The sequence below is a fragment of the Bubalus kerabau genome, chromosome 21 (genome assembly GCF_029407905.1).
Source record: "Bubalus kerabau isolate K-KA32 ecotype Philippines breed swamp buffalo chromosome 21, PCC_UOA_SB_1v2, whole genome shotgun sequence".
Classification (NCBI taxonomy): domain Eukaryota; kingdom Metazoa; phylum Chordata; class Mammalia; order Artiodactyla; family Bovidae; genus Bubalus; species Bubalus kerabau.
In genome coordinates this window covers 5,476,160-5,497,517 of record NC_073644.1, presented here as the reverse complement: position 1 = coordinate 5,497,517, position 21,358 = coordinate 5,476,160, and the positions used below count along the sequence as shown (strand labels likewise).

General features: G+C 53.2%; 1 protein-coding gene across 10 annotated transcripts in view; it reads right to left on the bottom strand.

Moving 5' to 3' along the window:
- The window catches only part of MBP (myelin basic protein), a 106,877-nt gene that overhangs the window by 37,690 nt on the left and 47,829 nt on the right, over positions 1–21,358 (bottom strand). For 3 of the 10 annotated variants that reach the window (XM_055559503.1, XM_055559502.1, XM_055559501.1), the window contains exon 3: positions 11,101–11,283. The exons of the other annotated variants lie outside the window; for them this stretch is intronic. In XM_055559503.1, the coding sequence (XP_055415478.1) occupies positions 11,101–11,134 (34 nt within the window). In that variant the 5' untranslated portion in view covers positions 11,135–11,283. The remainder of the gene's footprint in view (positions 1–11,100; positions 11,284–21,358) is intronic. 10 annotated transcript variants of the gene reach the window in all.

Genomic DNA, 21,358 nt, shown 5'->3' with positions numbered 1-21,358 from the left:
ACTGTCCCATGGGTGACATTCATTGTGCAGTCAATATATTGACCTATGTTCCCAAAGCAGAGTACGGACATCATAAATGTCTGTCGGACACCAAGTACCAGGCAAACAGCCAGGGCCCAGGGTCCTGGGGTCTCTTTCCTGCTCCTAAGAGGGTGCACACAGGTGTCAACTGTGCCTCACGCCAGCCACGCTACAAGCCTTACAAACCCATCACGTAGAGCGTGGCACATCGTTTCTGACACTGATTAAATGAACCACACGAAAGCACTCATATTTATCACATATCAAGCCCTCACCACCTCGCACCGTTCTGAAACAGCACCCTGAAGAACGCTGTGGCCGGCATCAGGCTGTAGATTTTTGCAGGGACGCAGAACTAATTTATAGGTTGCAACAGAAAGGGTCTGCTTTTCTCGCTGTGCTTTAGATTCTATGGCTAATATAAATTAATGCAAATGTGAACGGGAAACAATTCGCTATATTGTATGTAGTTAAATGCATTAACGAAACACAAGCGCATCTGAATACTAATATTTTTACAACAGTCAGCCTTTGTGTCCCTGAATATGGTTATTTGTGAGGCACAGAGAAGGGCGTTTGTGTCCTGGAAGTTGCTTCTCTCGGGATGCAAGGAGCCCAAGGAGAAGCTAAAATCTGTGGATCTGCAGCATTTTGGGTAAGGACAAGTGCAGTGTTAATTTGTCAATTCATAACAGCTTTCATCGAAGAGGCAGAGTTCTTATTTAGACGGTAATTCTGGAGCAGAACTCTGGTGCACAACGTGAGTGGCTCAAATCTGGCAGGACCCCAACAGACATTTATAATCCTCTCTCAGTTACTGTTCAGATTCTACAGGAAATTGGAAGAAAATGTCTTAAAAAAAATCACACCTCCGTCTAATGGGTAAACCCATCCCAGGAAACTTAGGGAAGTGCACTTTTGAGGGTGGTAGTGTTAAAATCACAAATGTCTCTGAGAAGCTGAGGACCTAGTAAGTTGGAAGGTGGTTTCTGGGGCACAGAGACCCCCCGCCCTGCAGACCAGGATGGTGACATCGGGGCAGTGATGACTGTTTGGAGCAACTCACCAGTGTCACACCCCCTGGGGAGGCTCCAGCCCAGGGTCTCGCTGTGACCACCTGGCCTGTGGGTCCTTAGCATCCTGCCCCTCCCCTCCCCCACCCCCCGCCACCAGCAGGCCGGGGACGGAGTCTACGGTTTCTCCCGGATTACTCCAGACGCCCCTGACCACATCACCTCTTCCTTTACTTACCCCTGAGCCGAGTTTGCTCACGGCCCTGCTGGGCCCTGCAGCTCATGGAATGGGAGCTCCTGGGCACTCAGCTCTGGCGTGACCATGACCTTGACCGTGACCTTGATGGTTCCCAGGACCGACCCTGCCTCGGCCCTCAGGAGCATCCTCCCCTGCCCTCCAGGCCGGGCTGCTCCGGCCTCTCAGTTCTCCCCCAGGCCCTGCGGTGTGCCCGGCTCCGCGTGCTTGGCCTCTGCCCCCTGTCCCCCCTGACCTTGACACCTGCCCCCCAGCCCCCACCCACTGGGAGGTCTGCTCCAGGCAGTTGGACCGAGCTTCTCTCGATGCAGCTTCTACGCGGTCAGCCTCACAGAGGGACTGCCTCAGGTCCACCTAAATTGTTCCCTGCTGGCAGTGCCATTCCTAAAGGCAGGGACCCTGCCAGACTTGTCCCCTTGGGTCACTGGGGTGGCACGAGGTACGGAACCTGGAAGTGCTGTCTCCCAGGCCGGACTCCACCAGCAAGCAACAGAACCCAGACTCCGCTCTCTCTTCTCGGCTGGAAGGACTTAGTTCCCAGCTGTTCCACCATTTTTAACAGAGAATTTCCTTCCATCCCAAAAGGCTGGATGCCAGGGTCTAGAGAGCTCTGGCTTAGAAATGAATTCACCTGCACAACTGAATTCTTTCTGGCAATTTGCAGAGGTTCAGAGAAACCCCTCAGCACGGCTCCAAGGTTCCGGATAAAGCCCTTAGCATCCCTGCCTTGCCTTTCTCCAAGTGCAAAGTCGAGCGCAGGTGCTGGGCGAGTCACTCACATGGAGCGTGGGCGTCAAGCAGGGCTCATCTCCCAGGTCGTTTCATCCACCTGTGCTCTGCAGTGTCTGCAGCAAACCAGACCATGTGGCCGGCACAGGAAGCACAGGCTGCCCCGTGTGCAGGGTCAGGACCCACAAGGTGTTGCCAGGAGGGTCTCCAGAGGCTGACCTTGACCCCCTGCCCACCAGACGAGGGCCCCAAGCCTCCGGTGGTGTCTGTGGTCATGAATAGGGAGGTGGGGCCGCACACTTGTCTCTGGCACCTTGAGGCTCCTGTAGCGGCACACGTGGGGACCGTGCATGTTGGGGGTCCGGCCGGGCCGCCCCTTCCATAGATGCAGCGTCTGCTGATGGTCCAGGAGGGAAAGCTGAGCTCTCACTGGAAGTTTTATAAGTGTGACCAGCAGCCGTACGGAGCAGGTCATTTACAAGTCCACTTGCTCAGGTGAGCAAACCGAGGCAGAGCAAGTGAAGCAGGGCTCCACGGAGAAGGTGATGCTCACTCTGAGGCCCCAGCTGCGGGCCACCCCCAGTTCTGGGTGCTCCATGCGGGCCCCCACTGCCTTTACCTGGCCCTAGGTTTTGCCTCTCAGGGTGACATTAACTGCAGATGGCTGATGGCTGAGACATTTCTGTTTAACAGAGGCACTGACTGGGAGAGATGGGAGGGCTTCCCAGAGCCCAGCCAGGGCCTCCTCTGCGAGCAACAGGTCCCTGGGTCCCCCAGAGCTCTGCAGGGTGGGAGCAGCTGCCTTGCCTCCCCCACACCCCCATCCTGCCCACCCCACAGGCACGCATAACCATCCGCTCACAATTTACTACACCAGCTGTCCTTGGCAGAATGTGCTAATGCCTGTTGAACACTCAGAAAGGCCGAGTTGAGGGATCCTGAAAATCACATTGCAGCTCCGACAGCAGACACGTCACCCTGCGACCACGGGGAAGCTCTGAGCCCTTGCTTGTTTATATAACTGCTACTTATACCCATTGTCTCACTGTAACCAGAAAATGACAAACATCACACATTCATACACGATGGTCTCAAACAAACCGTGATGATTCAGTGAGTGCTGTTTTGTATTTAAATGGCTGTTTTTACCTAGATTGTATACCTTATGCTGTTTTCCATCACATTCCTGGAAATTATATTCCATCACTGGCTTGCATCAAAACCATATGTGTGAGTGTGTGTGTGTGAACATACCAGAAGCAATACAGATGCCAAGCCACACCCCAGACCCAGAGGCAGAATGCGCAGCTGCTGCTGCTGCTGCTAAGTCACTTCAGTCGTGTCCGACTCTGTGCGACCCCATAGACGGCAGCCCACTAGGCTCCCCCGTCCCTGGGATTCTCCAGGCAAGAATACTGGAGTGGGTTGTCATTTCCCTCTGCAATGCATGAAAGTGAAAAGTCAAAGTGAAGTTGCTCAGTCGTGTCTGACTCAGTGACCTCATGGACTGCAGCCTACCAGGCTCCTCCGTCCATGGGATTTTCCAGGCAAGAGTACTGGAGTGGGGTGCCACTGCCTTCTCCAGAATGCGCAGGGTGGCCCCCAATTCTGCTCTTTTTTTGACAGGCTGGGGAGGAGTGGCCAGTGAGCTATTCCTTCTCCAAATAACCAGGTTGACCCTTTAACCCAGCACTACACACGTCCAGTGACATCTGCTGTTCACCCACGCCCCAGTGCCCAGTAACTACCAGGGAAGGGCAGCGTAAGAGATGCTGACGACCTTGAGACCCAGCGCCCTTGACGCACTGTTGTTTCCCACCCTCTGGGCTCTTAGGGAAGGCTGCACCTTCCTCCTCTGCGGGGAGAGCGCTGGTCTGGCTGGGACTCACGGCTTTTCCCAGCTTTGGGCCGACGTGGTGGCGGCTCTGTTCCACCCCCCGGGAGCCGCTTACAGCCTCCTGAGTGCAGGAGAGGCCAGCGTGAGGACGGCTGCAGCTTCACCTCTGAGTTTTCCTATATCTTCAAATGCCACAGAGGGTGAGATGGTTGGAGGGTATCACCGACCCAATGGACGTGAGCGTGAGGAAGCTTCGGGGGACAGTGAAGGATAGGGAACCCTGGAGTGCTGCAGTCCACGGGGTTGCAAGGAGTCGGGCACGACTTAGTGACTGCACAACAACAGCAGCTCAGGGTCACACAGTAGAGAGTACATGCTGTTTGTCAGAGCAGGACTGTATCCCTCCTCCCACTAGAATAACACACATATAGAACCCCCCTCTGTGAAGGCGAGTCCATCTATTAAATTTAACAAAATGAAAACCTTCTATTGACAAGATATAAGTCATGGTGGGCTTCTTCTCACTATAATTAATTTAACTTTTTAAAATTCCTGTGATTAGATAGCTTGAAACATAAGGCCTAAGGGATCATGCAACTATAATTTCATCAGGGAAGTTTAATAAAATTTCATATTCACAGCTGACCAGATCTTTAATGAAGCTAGAGACAATAAAAATGATCATCACTCAGCTAATTAGAGGTTTTGCCAAGAATACACTTTAAAACTGCATGGTAGAGGCTTAGCCCACCACACATCATCATTGCTGGCTCATTCATGCGCATCACCCTCATTTAAAGGGAGGTTCCCAGGCTTCATGGAGCAGTCAAATAGTAAAAATGAAGAGTGAGGTTTTTAGACTGGCATTTCCAGAAGTCTGGGAAGCTTTCATTTTTGTTAAGACACAAAGATCCGTCTAGTCAAATCTATGGTCTTTCCAGTAGTCATGCATGGCTCTGAGAGTCAGATCATAAAGAAGGCTGAGCATAGAGGAATTGATGCTTTCAAACTGTGCTGCTGGAGAAGACTCTTGAGAGTCCCTTGGACAGCAAGGAGATCCAACCAGTCCATCCTAAAGGAAATCAACTCTGAGTATTCATTGGAAGGACTATTGCTGAAGCTGGAGCTACAATACTTTGGTTACCTGATGCGAAGAACTGAGTCATTGGAAAAGACCCTGATGCTGGGAAAGATCAAAGGTAGGAAGAGAAGGGGACGACAGAGGATGAGATGGTTGGATGGCATCACTGACTCCATGGACATGAGTTTGAGCAAGCTCCAGGAGATAGAGAAGCCTTGGCATGGTGCAGTCCACAGGGTCTCAAAGAGTCAGATGTAACTTAGTGACTGAACAAGACATTAAGAGAAAACAAGAAATTACCATGTACTAGCCTACACAAAAGGAAGAAAGGGAATTTGGGAAAGTACAAGAAAAGAACAAGAAAGGCGTCATCTCAGAATAAAAGGGATGCACTCAGGTCACTTTCTGACCCTCCTGCCGAGAGCCTGCATCTGTCCATACGTCCATTTACCGAGGAGAGGCTTGTAGTCCAGCCTTGCCACTGGTCTTCTGGGCAGGGCCTGGACATGCCGGGAAGCCCCAGAGTCCCAACAACCCTCCCTCCTGCCGTGCAGGAGTCCCAAGCCCTGAATGCCACTCTGAACCCACAGTCCTCATTTTGCCACTGACCTCCAGCAGCTTCCCACAGAGGAGCTTTTGGTACATATAATACACATGTGCTTGCTCCCCATATGACATCTCTCAGAAAATAAAATTTGTTCCTTCATTTTGAGGGCTCAGACTCACTGGTTGTACCTACATTTTTGCCTTGGTTTTCAAAATAGTAGCTTTGGGTGGCATATCTAATTAAGTTTACAGCCCAAACTGTAATCTGTAATTTTACTTTCTTATTCTAGGGCTTCCCTGATGGCTCAGATAGTGAAAAAAAAAAAAAAGAAAAAAGAAAAAAAGAAAGAAAAAGAAGGGAAAAAAGTCTGCCTGTATTGCAGGAGACCAAGGTTTGATCCCTGAGTCAGGAAGATCCCCTGGAGGAGGGCATGGCAACGCACTCCAGTATTCTTGTCTGGAGAATCCCATGGACGGAGGAGCCTGGGCCGGCTACAGTCCATGGGGTCACCTGTTAAATTACAGGAAAAAAAATCCCCAAACCAAAGTCACAACTGAATTGCCTTGCTTGGCGTGTGCCCCAGCACAGGTCTCTCTGGCTCAGAGCCGTGGGTCTCCACCGTCTGCCCTTTCTCCCTGGTGGGTCTGACACACACAGCGTCCCCACGTACAGTCCCCTGTGGACGCCCCATGGAGAGCCCCCCCTCCCCAGTGGCTCCCTGGTGTCTCTCATGGGGCCTGCATGCAGGCGAGTGCAGACCATGTCTCAGGAGCTGTTGAGGTCCACACAGTTCATATTTGAGCTGCTGGCACCAGGGTTCCCAGGAGCTCAGGCAGCGCTTAGGAGGCCCACTGAGGTCACGGGGACCCCGCCCTCCCATCCCCACCCTGCTGTAATGTCCGTGGTACCCAAGGCAGAAACCACCTGGAGACGGATCACACAGTGACCCTGCGTGAAACGGGGCCCTCCCCTTCCTGAGCCGGGGTGGGCACGGGGCTCTGGGGCACTTTCCTCTAAATGCACAAAGGAGGGCTTCAGAGCGGCTGGAGGCCCCTGGCCTGGCACGCGGCGGTTTTCTCCTGTACTGATTTGCCACCTGGTCTCCTCGCTCACAGTCGCGTTAGAAAGTGTTCTCCAGAAATGAATCCACGGGCCCCAGTGAACCACAAGGTGCTGCCGTCATAACTGTTCATACGAATCCTTTGTTTCTCTCTAAGAGGACCAGAGTGGAGCAGATGACAGCAGCCGTCACTGCGGAATCCACAAAAGCGCAGGGAATCTTTAGGGACCTGGTCTTCCACTTGCTGTTTTTACACTCATGCTTTACAACTTACACTTTTCCTCCATATTTCCTCCATCAAATATTCTTTTAAAGATTATCGACACCATTGACACCCCTGTACAATACAGGTTAGCACAAAGATCGCAGTTCCAGGTCGTCTCACACTGGGACACTGACCTGCCAAACGTGTGACCCCTAGGCCAGGTCCTCAGGGTGGGCAACCTGGATCAGAAGGCGGGGGGGCGGGCCACCTGAGGTCATAGGCTGTTCTTGAGAGCCAAGAAAACCTTAAGGGAGACAGAGACGGTGAGGAACCTAACAAGTTATCCAACACTCCAGCCCATTGCAGAAGATATTCAGTCAGTCAGTTCAGTCATTCAGTCATGTCCAACTCTTTGCGACCCCATGAATCGCAGCACGCCAGGCCTCCCTGTCCATCACCAACTCCCGGAGTTCATTCAGACTCACGTCCATCGAGTCAGTGATGCCATCCAGCCATCTCATCCTCTGTCGTCCCCTTCTCCTCCTGCCCCCAATCCCTCCCAGCATCAGAGTCTTTTCCAATGAGTCAATCCTTCGCATGAGGTGGCCAAAGTACTGGAGTTTCAGCTTTAGCATCATTCCTTCCAAAGAAATCCCAGGGCTGATCCCCTTCAGAATGGACTGGTTGGATCTCCTTGCAGTCCAAGGGACTCTCAAGAGTCTTCTCCAACACCACAGTTCAGAAGCATCAATTCTTTGGCACTCAGCTTTCTTCACAGTCCAACTCTCACATCCAAACATGACCACTGGAAAAACCATAGCCTTGACTAGATGGACCTTTGTTGGCTAAGTAATGTCTCTGCTTTTGAATATGCTATCTAGGTTGGTCATAACTTTCCTTCCAAGGAGTAAGCGTCTTTTAATTTCATGGTGGCAATTACCATCTGCAATGATTTTGGAGCCCCCCAAAATAAAGTCTGACACTGTTTCCACTGTTTCCCCATCTATTTCCCATGAAGTGATGGGACCAGATGCCATTATCTTCGTTTTCTGAATGTTGAGCTTTAACCCAACTTTTTCACGCTCCTCTTTAACTTTCATCAAGAGGCTCTTTAGTTCTGCTTCACTTTCTGCCATAAGGGTGGTGTCATCTGCATATCTGAGGTTATGGATATTTCTCCCAGCAATCTTGATTCCAGCTTGTGCTTCTTCCTGCCCAGCGTTTCTCATGATGTACTCTGCATAGAAGTTAAGTAAGCAGGGTGACAATATACAGCCTTGACGTACTCCTTTTCCTATTTGGAACCAGTCTGTTGTTCCATGTCTAGTTCTAACTGTTGCTTCCTGACCTGCATATAGGTTTCTCAAGAGGCAGGTCAGGTGGTCTGGTATTCCCATCTCTTTCAGAATTTTCCACAGTTTATTGTGATCCACACAGTCAAAGGCTTTGGCATAGTCAATAAAGCAGAAACAGATGTTTTTCTGGAACTCACTTCCTTTTTCCATGATCCAGCAGATATTGGCAATTTGATTTCTGGTTCCTCTGCCTTTTCTAAAACCAGCTTGAACATCTGGAAGTTCATGGTTCATGTACTGCTGAAGCCTGGCTTGGAGAATTTTGAGCATTACTTTACTAGCGTGTGAGATGAGTGCAATTGTGCAGTAGTTTGAGCATTCTTTGGCATTGCCTATCTTTGGCATTGGAATGAAAACTGACCTTTTCCAGTCCTGTGGCCACTGCTGAGTTTTCCAAATTTGCTGGCATATTGAGTGCAGCACTTTCACAGCATCATCTTTCAGGATGATGATTTCAACTGGAATTCCATCACCTCCACTAGCTTAGATATTAGATCTAAGCTAGAAGAGATATTAGATCCTCAAAAACCATGAGAAGGTGACTAGGTTTCCCACAGCCCAGAAAAAAGCTAGCAGAAGCTCAGAAATGAAAACTGATGGACAGCATGACTTCTTAAAGCGATCTTTGTAAGTCTTGACCCTCCATCGGCTTCTGTGGTGGGAGGATGGGTTGGCCATGCTTTTGCAGGAGTCTCACTGCAGAGCTTTGTGGATGAGCAGTCCCACCTCCCGACCCACCCCTCTTCCGGCTCAGCAGGGACAACTCAGAACCCCAGCCTCCTTCCGCAGGCGTCTGTCCCCCCAGAACAGAGTCCAGGGAAGCGACTGTAAAGGAGGCAGACTTGGTTTCGTCTGGTAGACCTGGGCCCTGGCCAGATGATGGTTGATGGTGTGAAACTGCTCAAATGTCCAGGTCACTTTGCTCTGAGTGGGGCTAACACCGGGCCTGCTGATACACATGATCCAACAGAAGAACATCTTGTCTTATCTCACGGGATCGTCCACACAAGAACCCACAACCGCCTGTGGGTTGCCAGCCCCTCTCCATCCTGGTGGGAGTGGAGGCACCGCCCTGGCCACCAGGCGTGGGGCCTGCTGGGCTTGGGTTAAACACAGATGCCGCCCTTCCTCCCTGAGATGGACCCCTAGGTGCTGGCCTCACAGAGCAGCCCGTGGGCTGTGCCCGAGAGACTGCCAGGCTGGACTGGAGCTCAGCCCAGGCGCTCAATTCCTGTCCTGCCAGGTGCTTCCTTAAACCGAAGGTCACAAATCAGGCTATGAGCGCAAGGCCTTGGACAGAACCTCAGGTGAAAATGACGGGGACAAGTGCGTGGTCCAGAGGGTTGAAGGGCAGGAGGGAGCCGCTCCTCACAGGCAGCGGCCAAGTGTGGCCGGTCGCCCACGCAAGCAGGAGGGCCCAGGCACCTGCATGTTTCTGATGGGACCGGGCCATTCCTGCAGTGGGGCTGGCGGGGCCCGAGGAGCCTGGAATTTGCTAGTGTGGGCCAGGGCAAAGAGGACTCTCCTTGTTTGTGGAATACTTCTGTCCCTGGCACTCGGAGCTCGGGGTCACCAGGGAGGGCGGAGGAACAAGAAGGCCCATGGTTATGGCCGTGGCCGTGCAGGGGCAGACTCTGCTTCTATGAGAGGCATGCGGCCGCCCGCAGAGGTTTCTTGACAACTCTGCCACAAACGCGTCTTATCAGCCCACCCACCTCACACGAATGCCTCCTTTGTGGACATAGAACATACAGTTTTTATTTACTCTAAATAGCTGGCCCCTGGAACCCTCCCACAGCAGGGATGGGGTCACAGGCAAGGGAGCCCCACGCAGAGCCGGAGAAGAAGGGGGGCGGGCAGGCTCCTCCCCAAGCCTCTATCGCACGCCTGGCTCCCCAAACCCAGCTGCTGTCAAGACAGTGAGATTCCGAAGGGCCTGATGATCACAGGGTTCCATTTCTTGTGCAGCCTCTGGGGGGTCTCACGGTGACCCTGCAAGGCGCCAGAAGCTGTAGGACCCCTGAGAAGGTGACATCACGGGCACCACTACCCTGTCAGCAGGGAGCAACACTGAACAAATATGTGGTGCCCCCTCATGTCATTGTTCTGACAACATGCGAGGAGCATAAAACAACATGTTGTTAATGCCAGGGCATTTTGTTACTGTTATTATTATTTTTATGTTGCAAAACTAGCTTGGGAATACTTTGTGTAAAAACCCATAGTTTTCCATCCACCCATCCATCCACCTACCCAACCACCCATCCACACATCCAACCATCCATACATCCACTCATCCATCCATCCACACATTCATCCATCTATCTATCCATCGATGCATCCATCCACTCATCCACACATCCATCCATCCATCCATCTATCCATCCATCAATCCATCCATCCACTCATCCACCCACCCATCCATCCATCCATCCATCCATCTATCTATCCATCCATCCATCCATCCACTCATCCACCCACCCATCCATACATACACCCATCTATCTATCCATCCATCCACTCATCCACACATCCACCCACCCATCTGTCCAGGCATCCACTCCTCCATCCATCTATCTATCCATCCATCCATCCACACATCCATCCATCATCCATCCATACATCCACTCATATACCCATCCATTCATCCACACATCCATCCATCCATCCATCCACTTATCCACACATCCACCCACTCATCCACACACCACCCACCCATCCATCCAGACATTCACTCATCCATCCAATCTATCCATCCATCCATGCACACATCCATACATTCACCCATCCATCCATCCGTCCATCCATCCACACAGCCACACATCTATCAATCCACCCATCCATTATTCATTTCATGCCTGTGTGGGCAGAATGCTAAGAATGGGTCCCAATCTTCACCCCTTGTATAATCCCTCCTCTCCGAGTGTGTGGAACCTGTGAACATGACAAGGTGTATCTATGGCAAAGCAGAGGTTCTCTGGGACTATTTCACTAACCACAGGAGCCTTTGGAAGGCAGAGTCTTCTTCATCTGGGGACAGAGACTGAGGCCAGGGAGAGAGATCCAGGTACAGGAAGGATGGGGAGCATGTTGCTGGCTTTAGAAATGGAAGGACCACCCGCAGGGTCCAGTGACTGGCCTCTAGGAGCCAAGGGGGCCGGCATCGTCCACAGCTCACTCTGCAAAAAACGATCGATAGGTTTGCTCTCGGGCGTTTCAGTAACTGAGAGCACGATGCCGAGGTCTCCTCTCGGGCACAGATCTGTCCCGCTGCCCTGTCGGTCCCTGGGAGCCGAGGGAACAATGGTGTCAAACGTCTAGCGGCAGAGATGGCAGTGCCTCGCACAACGTCTGCCTTTCACAGGCGCCTCCCAGCACCTCCCAGTGCCAGTCTGGTGCCAGCCAGTGTCAGCCACTGCTCTTTTTAAGGATAAAAATAACTCGAACACTCTGCAAGGGAAGAAATGGTCAACGAAATACTTTAAAAAACCCCTCAGGAAATAAGACATGATGTTTCAGATGAAGAAAAGTGATGTAACAGATAAATGGAAATAAAGGAAACATTCCAAGATACCAGTTATAAAGATGGTCTCAGGTAAACTGTCTTTATCTGCTGCTTTAACTGTTCCCAGATACATATTGTTTTAGTTAAGGGTGTGCTAACAGTTTCATGGTTTTTTGCTTTGTTTAGCTCCTTTTTCAGAAATTGTTTTTAAACAATTTATCATGATCATATAATCAGACACCATGTACATTTTATCAAGTATCTGACTGAAGAAATAGAAAATATTCCCTGCCTACTCATGCAGTAAAGGTAGACACTTGAAAACACTTATTTCTGAAAATTCTGAAATTAAACAAAACAGCTGCTTATGATAATCTATATTGTGTGGTATAACTTTGAATAATTTGATAATTCCATAAGGAGATTACCATATTCAGAAAGTCAACATTTCCATATCATGAAAATAAATTCATACACATACACCTGGGTGTATTACCAAGTTCTGCAAAATTGAAGAAAAATTGATCTCCCCGAATCTCACTGTGACATTTAACATTTTCATCTCAGATACAATTTGGCATCATTTGTTACAAGTCCTGGATTACTTTTGAGGGACCCTGGTTTCTGAGGAATTGGAAGAACAATGAACAGTGCAACCTGCCAGGTGGGGGAGCGGGTCCCATGGACTGAGGTGCTGTCATTACCTCGCTCACCTGTGATCACCCAGTGTCCTCATCACCTGTGATCTCCCAGGCCAGCACCCACGCTCACCTGTGATCACCCAGGCTAGCACCCTCGCTCACCTGTGATGACCCAGTGTCCTCATCACCTGTGATCACCCAAGCCAGCACCCACGCTCACCTGTGATCACCCAGTGTCCTCATCACCTGTGATCTCCCAGGCCAGCACCTGCGCTCACCTGTGATCACCCAGGCCAGCACCCTTCCTCACCTGTGATCTCCCAGTGTCCTCATCACCTGTGATCTCCCAGGCCAGCATCCGCGCTCACCTGTGATCACCCAGGCCAGCACCCTCGCTCACCTATGATCACCCAGGCCAGCACCCTCGCTCACCTGTGATCACCCAGGCCAGCACCCTTGCTCACCTGTGATCTCCCAGTGTCCTCATCATCTGTGATCTCCCAGGCCAGCACCGGCACTCACCTGTGATCACCCAGGCCAGCACCCTCGCTCACCTGTGGTCACCCAGTGTCCTCATCACCTGTGATCACCCAGGCCAGTACCTGTGATCACCTGTGATCATCCAAGGCCAGCACCCGAGCTCACCTGTGGTCACTCAGGCCAGCACCCACACTCACCTGTGGTCACCCAGGCCAGCACCTGCACTCACCTGTGGTCACCCACACCAGCACCTGTGCTCACCTGTGATCACCTAGGCCAGCACCCGCGCTCACCTGTGGTCACCCAGGCCAGCACCCACGCTCACCTGTGGTCACCCAGGCCAGCACCCACGCTCACCTGTGGTCACCCAGGCCAGCACCTGTGCTCACCTGTGGTCACTCAGGCCAGCACCTGTGCTCACCTGTGGTCACCCAGGCCAACACCCTCACTCACCTGTGATCACCCAGGCCAGTACCTGTGCTCATCACCTGAGATCACCCAGGCCAGCACTGCTCAAGCAGGTCTGGAGAAGGTGACAACGTCCCCTCTGGCCTGAATCTCTATGTATGCCTAAATGCAGCGCATGAAATGTCGTTCTTAGAAAGTGGCTGCTAGGGACAAAGCTTTAATCCCCGTGAATGCTCTGTACATGGTGAAGCAGTGAGCTGTTGCCCCATGTTGTGGTGTGAGGGGTGTTAGCTCATCTGAGGGCTTTCCAGGGGGACCCTGAGCAGAGGAGGAGGGACTCGGATCCCCTGGGGGCTGATCCATCCACATCTGTCTAGACCCTGTGTTAATGTGCGTTACTCTCACGCCCAGACCTTTGGGCCAAGGATCCTGCAGGTCAACCAGCGCCATTCCTGTGGGCTCTCGGGTCCGGACCCTGCCCAGTCACCACCCTGGACATTCCCTGACCCTGACTCCCGCTACTGCCTGGCACCGCTGGCATCAGGCGCATCCGAGCTTCTGAATCCCCGGCTCTGCTGCTCCTCGTGCCACCCTTGTGGCCCTGCAAGCCCCACCTCGCCAGGGTGTGAGGCCCCTCCCTGGACACCAGCAGACACCAACCGCACCTGCTGTGCTGCCCAGTTTTAAGTCGAGGTGACGGAGGCGTTTCAGGCTCTTAACCTTGATGAGCTTCCCTGACCCCTCAGGACAAGTTGCCTGCCCCTTGGCCCCGTAGACGCCGCAGGGCCAGCATCTTGCTGACCCGGGGCAATGTCTAGGGAACCGACGAGAGGGCAACTGGAGGATGCAGAGAGGGAGGCGAGATCCTGGGACTGTGGTTCTGTGTGGCCCAGAGCGAGAGGCTGTGACCCAGGAAATGTCTGGAAACGCAAGTGCAAGGAGCCAGGCTGGCCCTGCCCTCACGGCTGCTCCTGCCTGTGGCTGGCAGCTCCGCAGCCTCGTCGCAGACCTGCGGCATCCCCCAGGGCCGGCCTCTCTGATCCTCAAGGACAGAGGACTTGGAGCCCACCCACTGCTGATGAGCCAAAGGCCAAAGGAAAACTGCGTGCAGACTCGCCTTTGTTCCAAGTGTTGGCCCCCCGCTCCCGACGGCTCTGGGCACAGCATCCAGCCCCCAGCCCCTGCTGTGCACGGCCTCCTGGCCTCAGGCTGCTTGGAGGGGATACCCGGTAATGGCCACACTGGTCTCACCCTGCAGGGATGGCTCAGGGAGACCCCAGGACTCATGGAGCCCCTCATAGAGGCCAGCCCTCTGCTCAGGACCCTTCCTGGAGTGGGGGCCGGCCTCCCTACCGCTGTGCTATGCTCACCTCCCCACCCAGCCTGCAGCACCCCCACTGAGGGGGTTCTTGCTCATTCACACCTTAGGAAACCCAGGGATTATGTGCTGTGTCAATAGACAAGATCAGATTTGAAAAGCTAAAATCAAGTTAAACTAAAAGAAGAGAAGAAAAACATTCATTAAAGAGAGTTGTAATTTTTTTCAAGTAAATATGCTTTGAAGAAATGGAAATGTCTGTTTCCTTAACAACAGTGGTTATGATGGTTGTATTTTTGTTGTTGTTGTCCTCTTCTGTGTGTGTGTGTGTGTGTGTGTATAGGTGTGTAGGTGTTCACATGCACTCCCAAGGTTAAAGGATGCCCTTTGTAACAAGATACCTCTGGATATATTGATCAGTGGATGAACAGGCTCTTGATAATTACAATCGTGGTTTGCTTTCTAAGTAATCAGCTCACATGTCAGGAGTTAATCTGCTTATTCTTTCTCATTAGAGAAGGAACTCGGCGATGGCTGAAAGAAACAGGTGACAGCTGGGGACAAAGCAGCCTCTGACAGTAGCAGGCAGACAGAGGGCCCTGGCCTGGTCTCTCCAACCTCCACACAAACAGCAGAGACCACGGACAAGGCAACACTGATCACGGGATTAACTGATCAGTATTGGCAGTATCTGACTACAGCAAGCTAGCAGCATGGCTTGAGGACAGTTGCCCCGTGGAAACATTTAAATGACAGGTTTCCTAACAGAAAGCACCTGCACCACGACCACTGACCTCCGACCTCTGGGGTCACTTCTGCCAACCTCTGCAGGTTAGAGTGTTCCCACAAGGACTAGGATCACTGGGATAAACAATCACAAAATCCCACACTTTTCAATACGTTCCTTCTTCTGTAGCAAGGCCATCTTCAGTTTAAAAAATTACTCTCATGAATTTAATCTCTTTTTCTATTAGAAAAGGCACAAAAAGTGAAATTGCTTGAGTGATGGCAAGTGGGTGGAAACAGGAGACCCACGTTCCCCAAAAACTGCGAGGACTGAAAACAATCACACATTTGTTCTGAGGGAGCAACAGAAAACGTTACTAAAAGTGCATGGGGCAGGAAGGTACCGCTTGAAAAACCCAGCAGCAAAGTTGAAGCAGGAGTCGGTGGCCAGCGTGTGCACAGATCTAACATTCGTGTCAGGGACATACAGCACTTCACTGATACACACGGTTAACAAAATGTGCAAACACTTAATGATCTGCATATTCAAGTTGCTGGGCCAGATTGCAAGTTAACTACAGATGATAACGTGTGTATCTCCTAAATATCACATTTCACTTTTATGAAATAAAAATCCAGGGTCCCTTGGTGTCTAGGAGCCTCGGAGCTGTCTGCCAGTGAGGCTGGTGCTCCTCCTGAACGTTTGCAGAGATGGAAACACGCTTGTGCACGAGCAAAACAGCCAGTCCTGTGAGAGCGTGTGAGATCACCCACCACCCTTCTCCCCAGTGTAGGAGACATTAGAGATGCAGGTTCCATCCCTGGCTCGGGAAGATCCCCTAGAGAAGGGCATGGCTACCCAGTATTCTTGCATGGAGGATCCCATGGACAGAGGAGCCTTGGGGCTACAGTCCATGGGGTCACAAAGAGTCCAACAGGACTGAGCAACTGAACTGAACATAACAGCCTTTGTGGGAACGACGGAAGGCAGACCCACCCGTCAAGGATCCTGGAGGACATGGCCCCCCTCCTCCACAGGAATAAGAACAGACAAGGCCATGGCCACCTCCTGAACTGGCAGGAGGAGGACAGCCGGCCCAGAGAGGCGAACTGGCCCTGTCCCTCTAGTAACTCGGCCTTGAGGAGAAGGGTCTCCAGCTAACCCGGGAATCGGAGGCAACAGCGCTCCAGCCTCACGCCAGCACCCGAGGCCACGTTAGGAGTTCAGGTCGGGTTGAGGCGGAGATTGGACATGGTCCCTTTTCCTGATGGAAACTAAATGTGGGTGCTTTCAAGGTGGGGACCCAAGACCCACCAGGCTCACCAGTCACAAGAGTGGTGTGGGTGAGGGGAAGGGGCCACGAGGGGGCCACGGGGCTTCTGAGGCCGCGGACCTCGGCTGGACGCGGGGCCGTCCGTCCGCCAGGCCCTCACAGCTGCTATTTGTGTCTGCGCGGCCTGTGTCCCTTTTTGTTCTGGAAATGGTCCCGTTGTCCTTTTGTGAGTCTGATGGCCTCAAGTGACTCTGAGCAGCACATGCTATTCCACAAGCCAGGGCCAGCGGGGGAGCGCCCGGGCAGCCGGCCGCGGGCCTCTGCCCGTCTGACCACCAGTGCCAGTCGAGGCCCCGAAAGCTCGCCGTGCGGAACGGGGGCCTCACTTCTGCCTGGACCACAGTCCTCACGTGGTCTTGGCACTGCGGGTCCCCAGGGGGCGTGCTCAGACATCCCAGCAAACAGGCAGTCACCTGCCCCCTGGCCCCTCCCACGTCCAGGCCCCACGGCCCCTCCCACATTCAGGCCCCCTGGCTCCTCCCATGTCCAGGTTCCCCCCCCCGCCCCGCCCACATCCAGGCCCCCAGCCCCGCCCACTTCCAGGCCCCTGCAGCCCAGTCCACGTCCCAGCCCACCTCCCAAGCTGCTTGCTCAGCCGCCGCCCAGGGGCAGAACGCCTCAGGAGTAAAGGGCTCAGGCAGGCGGTCACACTGGCTGCGACATCCTTGGTGAAAAGCCGCAGTTTGCAAAGGTGTCTTAGAGAGAGGAGGGGCAGGGGGCGGGGTCCCAGGTCCCACCATCCTTCCTTCATCCACCGGGTGACTGAGCTCCTCCGAGGGCCGCGGGTCGGGCTGTGGGAGGCAGACGACACACGATATGCCGACCCCCACTGGAGGGCTGCAGCCAGAGCAGGCCCACGGACCCTCAGTGCACGCGAAGGGCACTGTCCCCTCAGGGACGTGGCCCCACGTCACAGCCTTTGGGTAGAAGCCGTCCACCGCCCCAGAGTCCCTGCGGACAGGGAGCCTACCCTCGGTGGGGTGTCACACAGCTCAAGTGACACTGAGCTCTGAGGGCTGAGGGCTCGTTTCAGGGCTAGCACAGCCCCCCATCCCCGCGCCGCTCTCTTCTGAGGGGCTGGTCACCTGGGTGCGGAGGCCTGGGGAAGGGCTGTCCGGGCAACGGCCCTGAGCTCCAGGAGCCAGGAGCAGGTGGGGGCGGGGCAGGGAGTGCCGGCCTGCAGGGCTCCAGGGGTGTGGGGAGGCTAGGGGGCCTGTGAGCAGGGGTGATGAGGGCAGAGGGGAACGCTGAGGATGGAGGCCAGGCTCTTGGAGGCATCCAGGTGAGCCGTGCTGGTGGCCTGGACCACATGCCCTGACAGGTGCCAAGTCAGTGCCAGCCAGCCAGTAAGTGCTACCCAGGTGGCGCTAGTGGTAAAGAACCTGCCGCCAGTGCAGGAGACACAAGAGACTCAGCTTCGATCTCTGGGTGCGGTAGATCCCCTGGAGGAGGGCATGGAAACCCACTCCAGTATTCTTGCCTGGAGAATCCCATGGAGGAGGAGCCTGGTAGGTTACAGTCCATAGGGTTGCAAAGAGTCAGACACGACCCAGTGACTTAGCACCCAGCACAGTGAGTAAGTAAGACGAGCTTATGTGGATGCTGTAGGCTGGAGACCAGCGCTCTCGGCAGAGAACACACCAGCAACGCGGCCCACCCTGTCCCCGCGGGAAAGGGACAAAGGAGCGAGTCGGTGCTCAGACTCCTGGAGACGTTGGTGAGTTATCACTGCTGCTGCTGGTAAGTCGCTTCAGTCGTGTCCGACTCTGTGCGACCCCATAGACGGCAGCCCACCAGGCTCCCCCGTCCCTGGGATTCTCCAGGCAAGAGCACTGGAGTGGGTTGCCATTTCCTTCTCCAATGCATGAAAGTGAAAAGTGGAAGTGAAGTCTCTCAGTCGTGTCCGACTCTAGCGACACCATGGACTGCAGCCTACCAGGCTCCTCTGTCCATGCCTGGAGTTATCGCTAGATGCCCCTTTCTCTTCTGCTGTTTTCCTCTGATGATCTACTTCATCTTTAGGAAAACGAGGCTCAGAGCAGAAAACCCAGAAGAGGGGCCGACTCACAGCCACACCCATTTAATTTAAATACTGTACATGTGATTGAATACCATATTTGTATGTGGACTAGTTAAAGGTCATGGGGGCTTCAGGCAGGCCGCCTGGATGGATGGGCTGAGGGCCACCGCCTGCCTGGCTCAGCACCTGCCCTGGGCACCAGCCTGGCCTCTTACGGACTGTTTAACTCCGATGACCCCCCACGACAGCCTGGAGCTCTGCGGTGCTGGGAGCCCCTTCCACACGGGAACCGGAGCCCACAGAGGCTGAGCCTCCCGCCCAGAGGTCTGCTCCACACTCCCAGCTGCTAGGTGATACAGCCTCACTCAAGAAATAAGATGATCCCAGAGGCCAGGACATCGGTCCAGCAGCTCGTGGTGGAGGTGGCGGAGCAGACCTGACACCTCACAGGCACAAAACAAACCTACGCTCACCCTGAGGGTGTCACCGAGCACCTCTGGGAGCTGTGGGCCTCAGCTCAGTTCAGTTCAGTCACTCAGTCACGTCTGACTCTTTGCGACCCCAAGGACCGCAGCACGCCAGGCCCCCCTGTCCATCACCAACTCCCAGAGTTTACTCAAACTCATGTCCATCGCATCAGTGACGCCACACAACCATCTCATCCTCTGTTGTGCCCTTCTCCTCCCGCCTTCAATCTTTCCCAGCATCAAGGTCTTTTCCAATGGGGGGGCTTCAGCAAGAAATAAATACAACTGAGAGTGGGGAGAGTGCCCCCAGAGGACTGTCTGGGAACTACAAGGAGAAACTAGTACTTTAAAGACCGGGCTTCACAGGTGGCTCAGTGGGAGAGAATCCACCTGGCAATGCAGGAGACCCTGATTTGATCCCTGGGTTGGGAAGATTCCTTGAAGGAGGGCATGGCAACCCACTCCAGTATTCTTGCCTGGAGAATCCCATGGCCAGAGGAGCCTGGCAGGCGACAGTCCGTGGGGTTGCAAAGAGTTGAACACAACTGAGTACTTTAAAGACACAAGGTATCATCTTATTCAGTCAAATGCACAGAGAAGTGATACCCTACGATGTTTCACTGCTCTAACAAATCTGTCAAATGAGCACTGCCTCTTTCCCTAAGGACCATCCTGGACAAGCCCCTGTTCTCCTGGTGGGGCTCAGAGCAGGGCGGGTCCCAGGGCTGCCATCCTGTGTCTCCCTCCACCTCTGTCTTCCCTGTCCTGGCAGTCAGACTCTCATGGACACAGTGAGCGGGTGGACAGGATGATTTCTAACATCCCTCAAGTTCTCCACTTGTGACTTTGACTCCATGGTTTTTATCCACCCAGGAGCTGCACTCACAGGATACTGATTCTATCACTTGTCTGCCTCAGGCAGCAGCTGGTTCATAATCAGCAGCTCATTAAGGCTGCCCTCAAATATTCCGGGGAAGAGGTTGTGCAGTGATCGTTTCTGAAGGACTTGGATTCTATCTGGGATGTACTGAGCTGCGTCTGCCAGGCAGGACAGAGTGGCTCCCTCATCTTCGGCTGTTACTGAACTGAGATAGAATTTTAGATCAGTAATGACTGCTGCTTATGGATTTTGTAACTCAATCTGATCATCATAGCATATTAAATATCACTTAAATAGCATCTCAAAAAGATTTCCTTGTGGAAGGTTCTTGGAAATTAAAAAAAAAAAAAAAGCAACTTTTTTTTCTTTTAATGCTACATGAAGATTCTCAGGGCAATGTCTGTCTGTGGCAGAGTACCTTCCAAACTTGGCCGGGCGTTATCTCAGGCCGCACAGAGCTCACAGGTCCTCCCCATCCAGTGGGGAGCCTGCTTCCGCTTGCCGTGGGCTCTGGCACCAAGGGCACCTCGAGCCTCAGGGAAACTCATTATCCAGTTGATCACTATTTGCATATGAAACAAATCACCAACACGCCATAAAAATACCTCGAGGTCACTGACTGCCACGTGATCGCCTGTGATAACAATTTAAACAGGAAAACACCCGCGCAGTGTGCTAACTACAGCTCTGCCTCCTTCGAGGAGCACGCGCAGGAGGAGCACGCGCAGGACGAGCACGCGCAGGACGAGCACGCGCAGGACGAGCACGCGCAGGAGGAGCACGCGCAGACGGCTGTCTGAAAACAGCAGCTGTCAGTGCGGCAGACGGGGGCGGGGCGCCTGCAAGCCCCCAGGCGTCCGCTCGCCAGTCACGCACGGTGCTTCTGCTGTCACCTCCACGTGCTGGCGAGGAGGCCGGCACACAGACAGATGAGGACGGACCTTGCCCCGGACCACATGGCAAAAGGTGGGGAGCGGGAGTCGATGCCGCCTGCCCTGGACAAGGAGAAGCTGATGAGGTCTCACTTCCATCAGGCAGCTGGGAGCTCCAGGTTAAATGTCAGATTCAACTGCAGCAACTGCTGCACAGTCAGCAAATGTACGCGCGGCCTTACTTCATCTCCACCTGATTCTTTTATGTTTCATTTCTTTGTGTGTTTTCTCAGAGTAAATTAACTCTGGCCTTGTAAAATAAAATCACATATATATGCTTATATATATATACACATATGTATGTATATATTCTTCTACCCACTTAAAATAGTGATAAAGAACCCGCCTGCCAGTGCAGGAGACGTGAGAGATGTGGGTTCAATCCCTGGGTCAGGAAGATCCCCTGGAGGACAATCCACTTCAGTAGTCTTGCCTGGAGAATCCCATGGACAGAGGAGCCTGGTGGGCTATAGTCCATGGGGTCACAGAGAGTTGGACACAACTGAAGCAACTTAGTATGCATGCATGCCACTTAAAAAATAT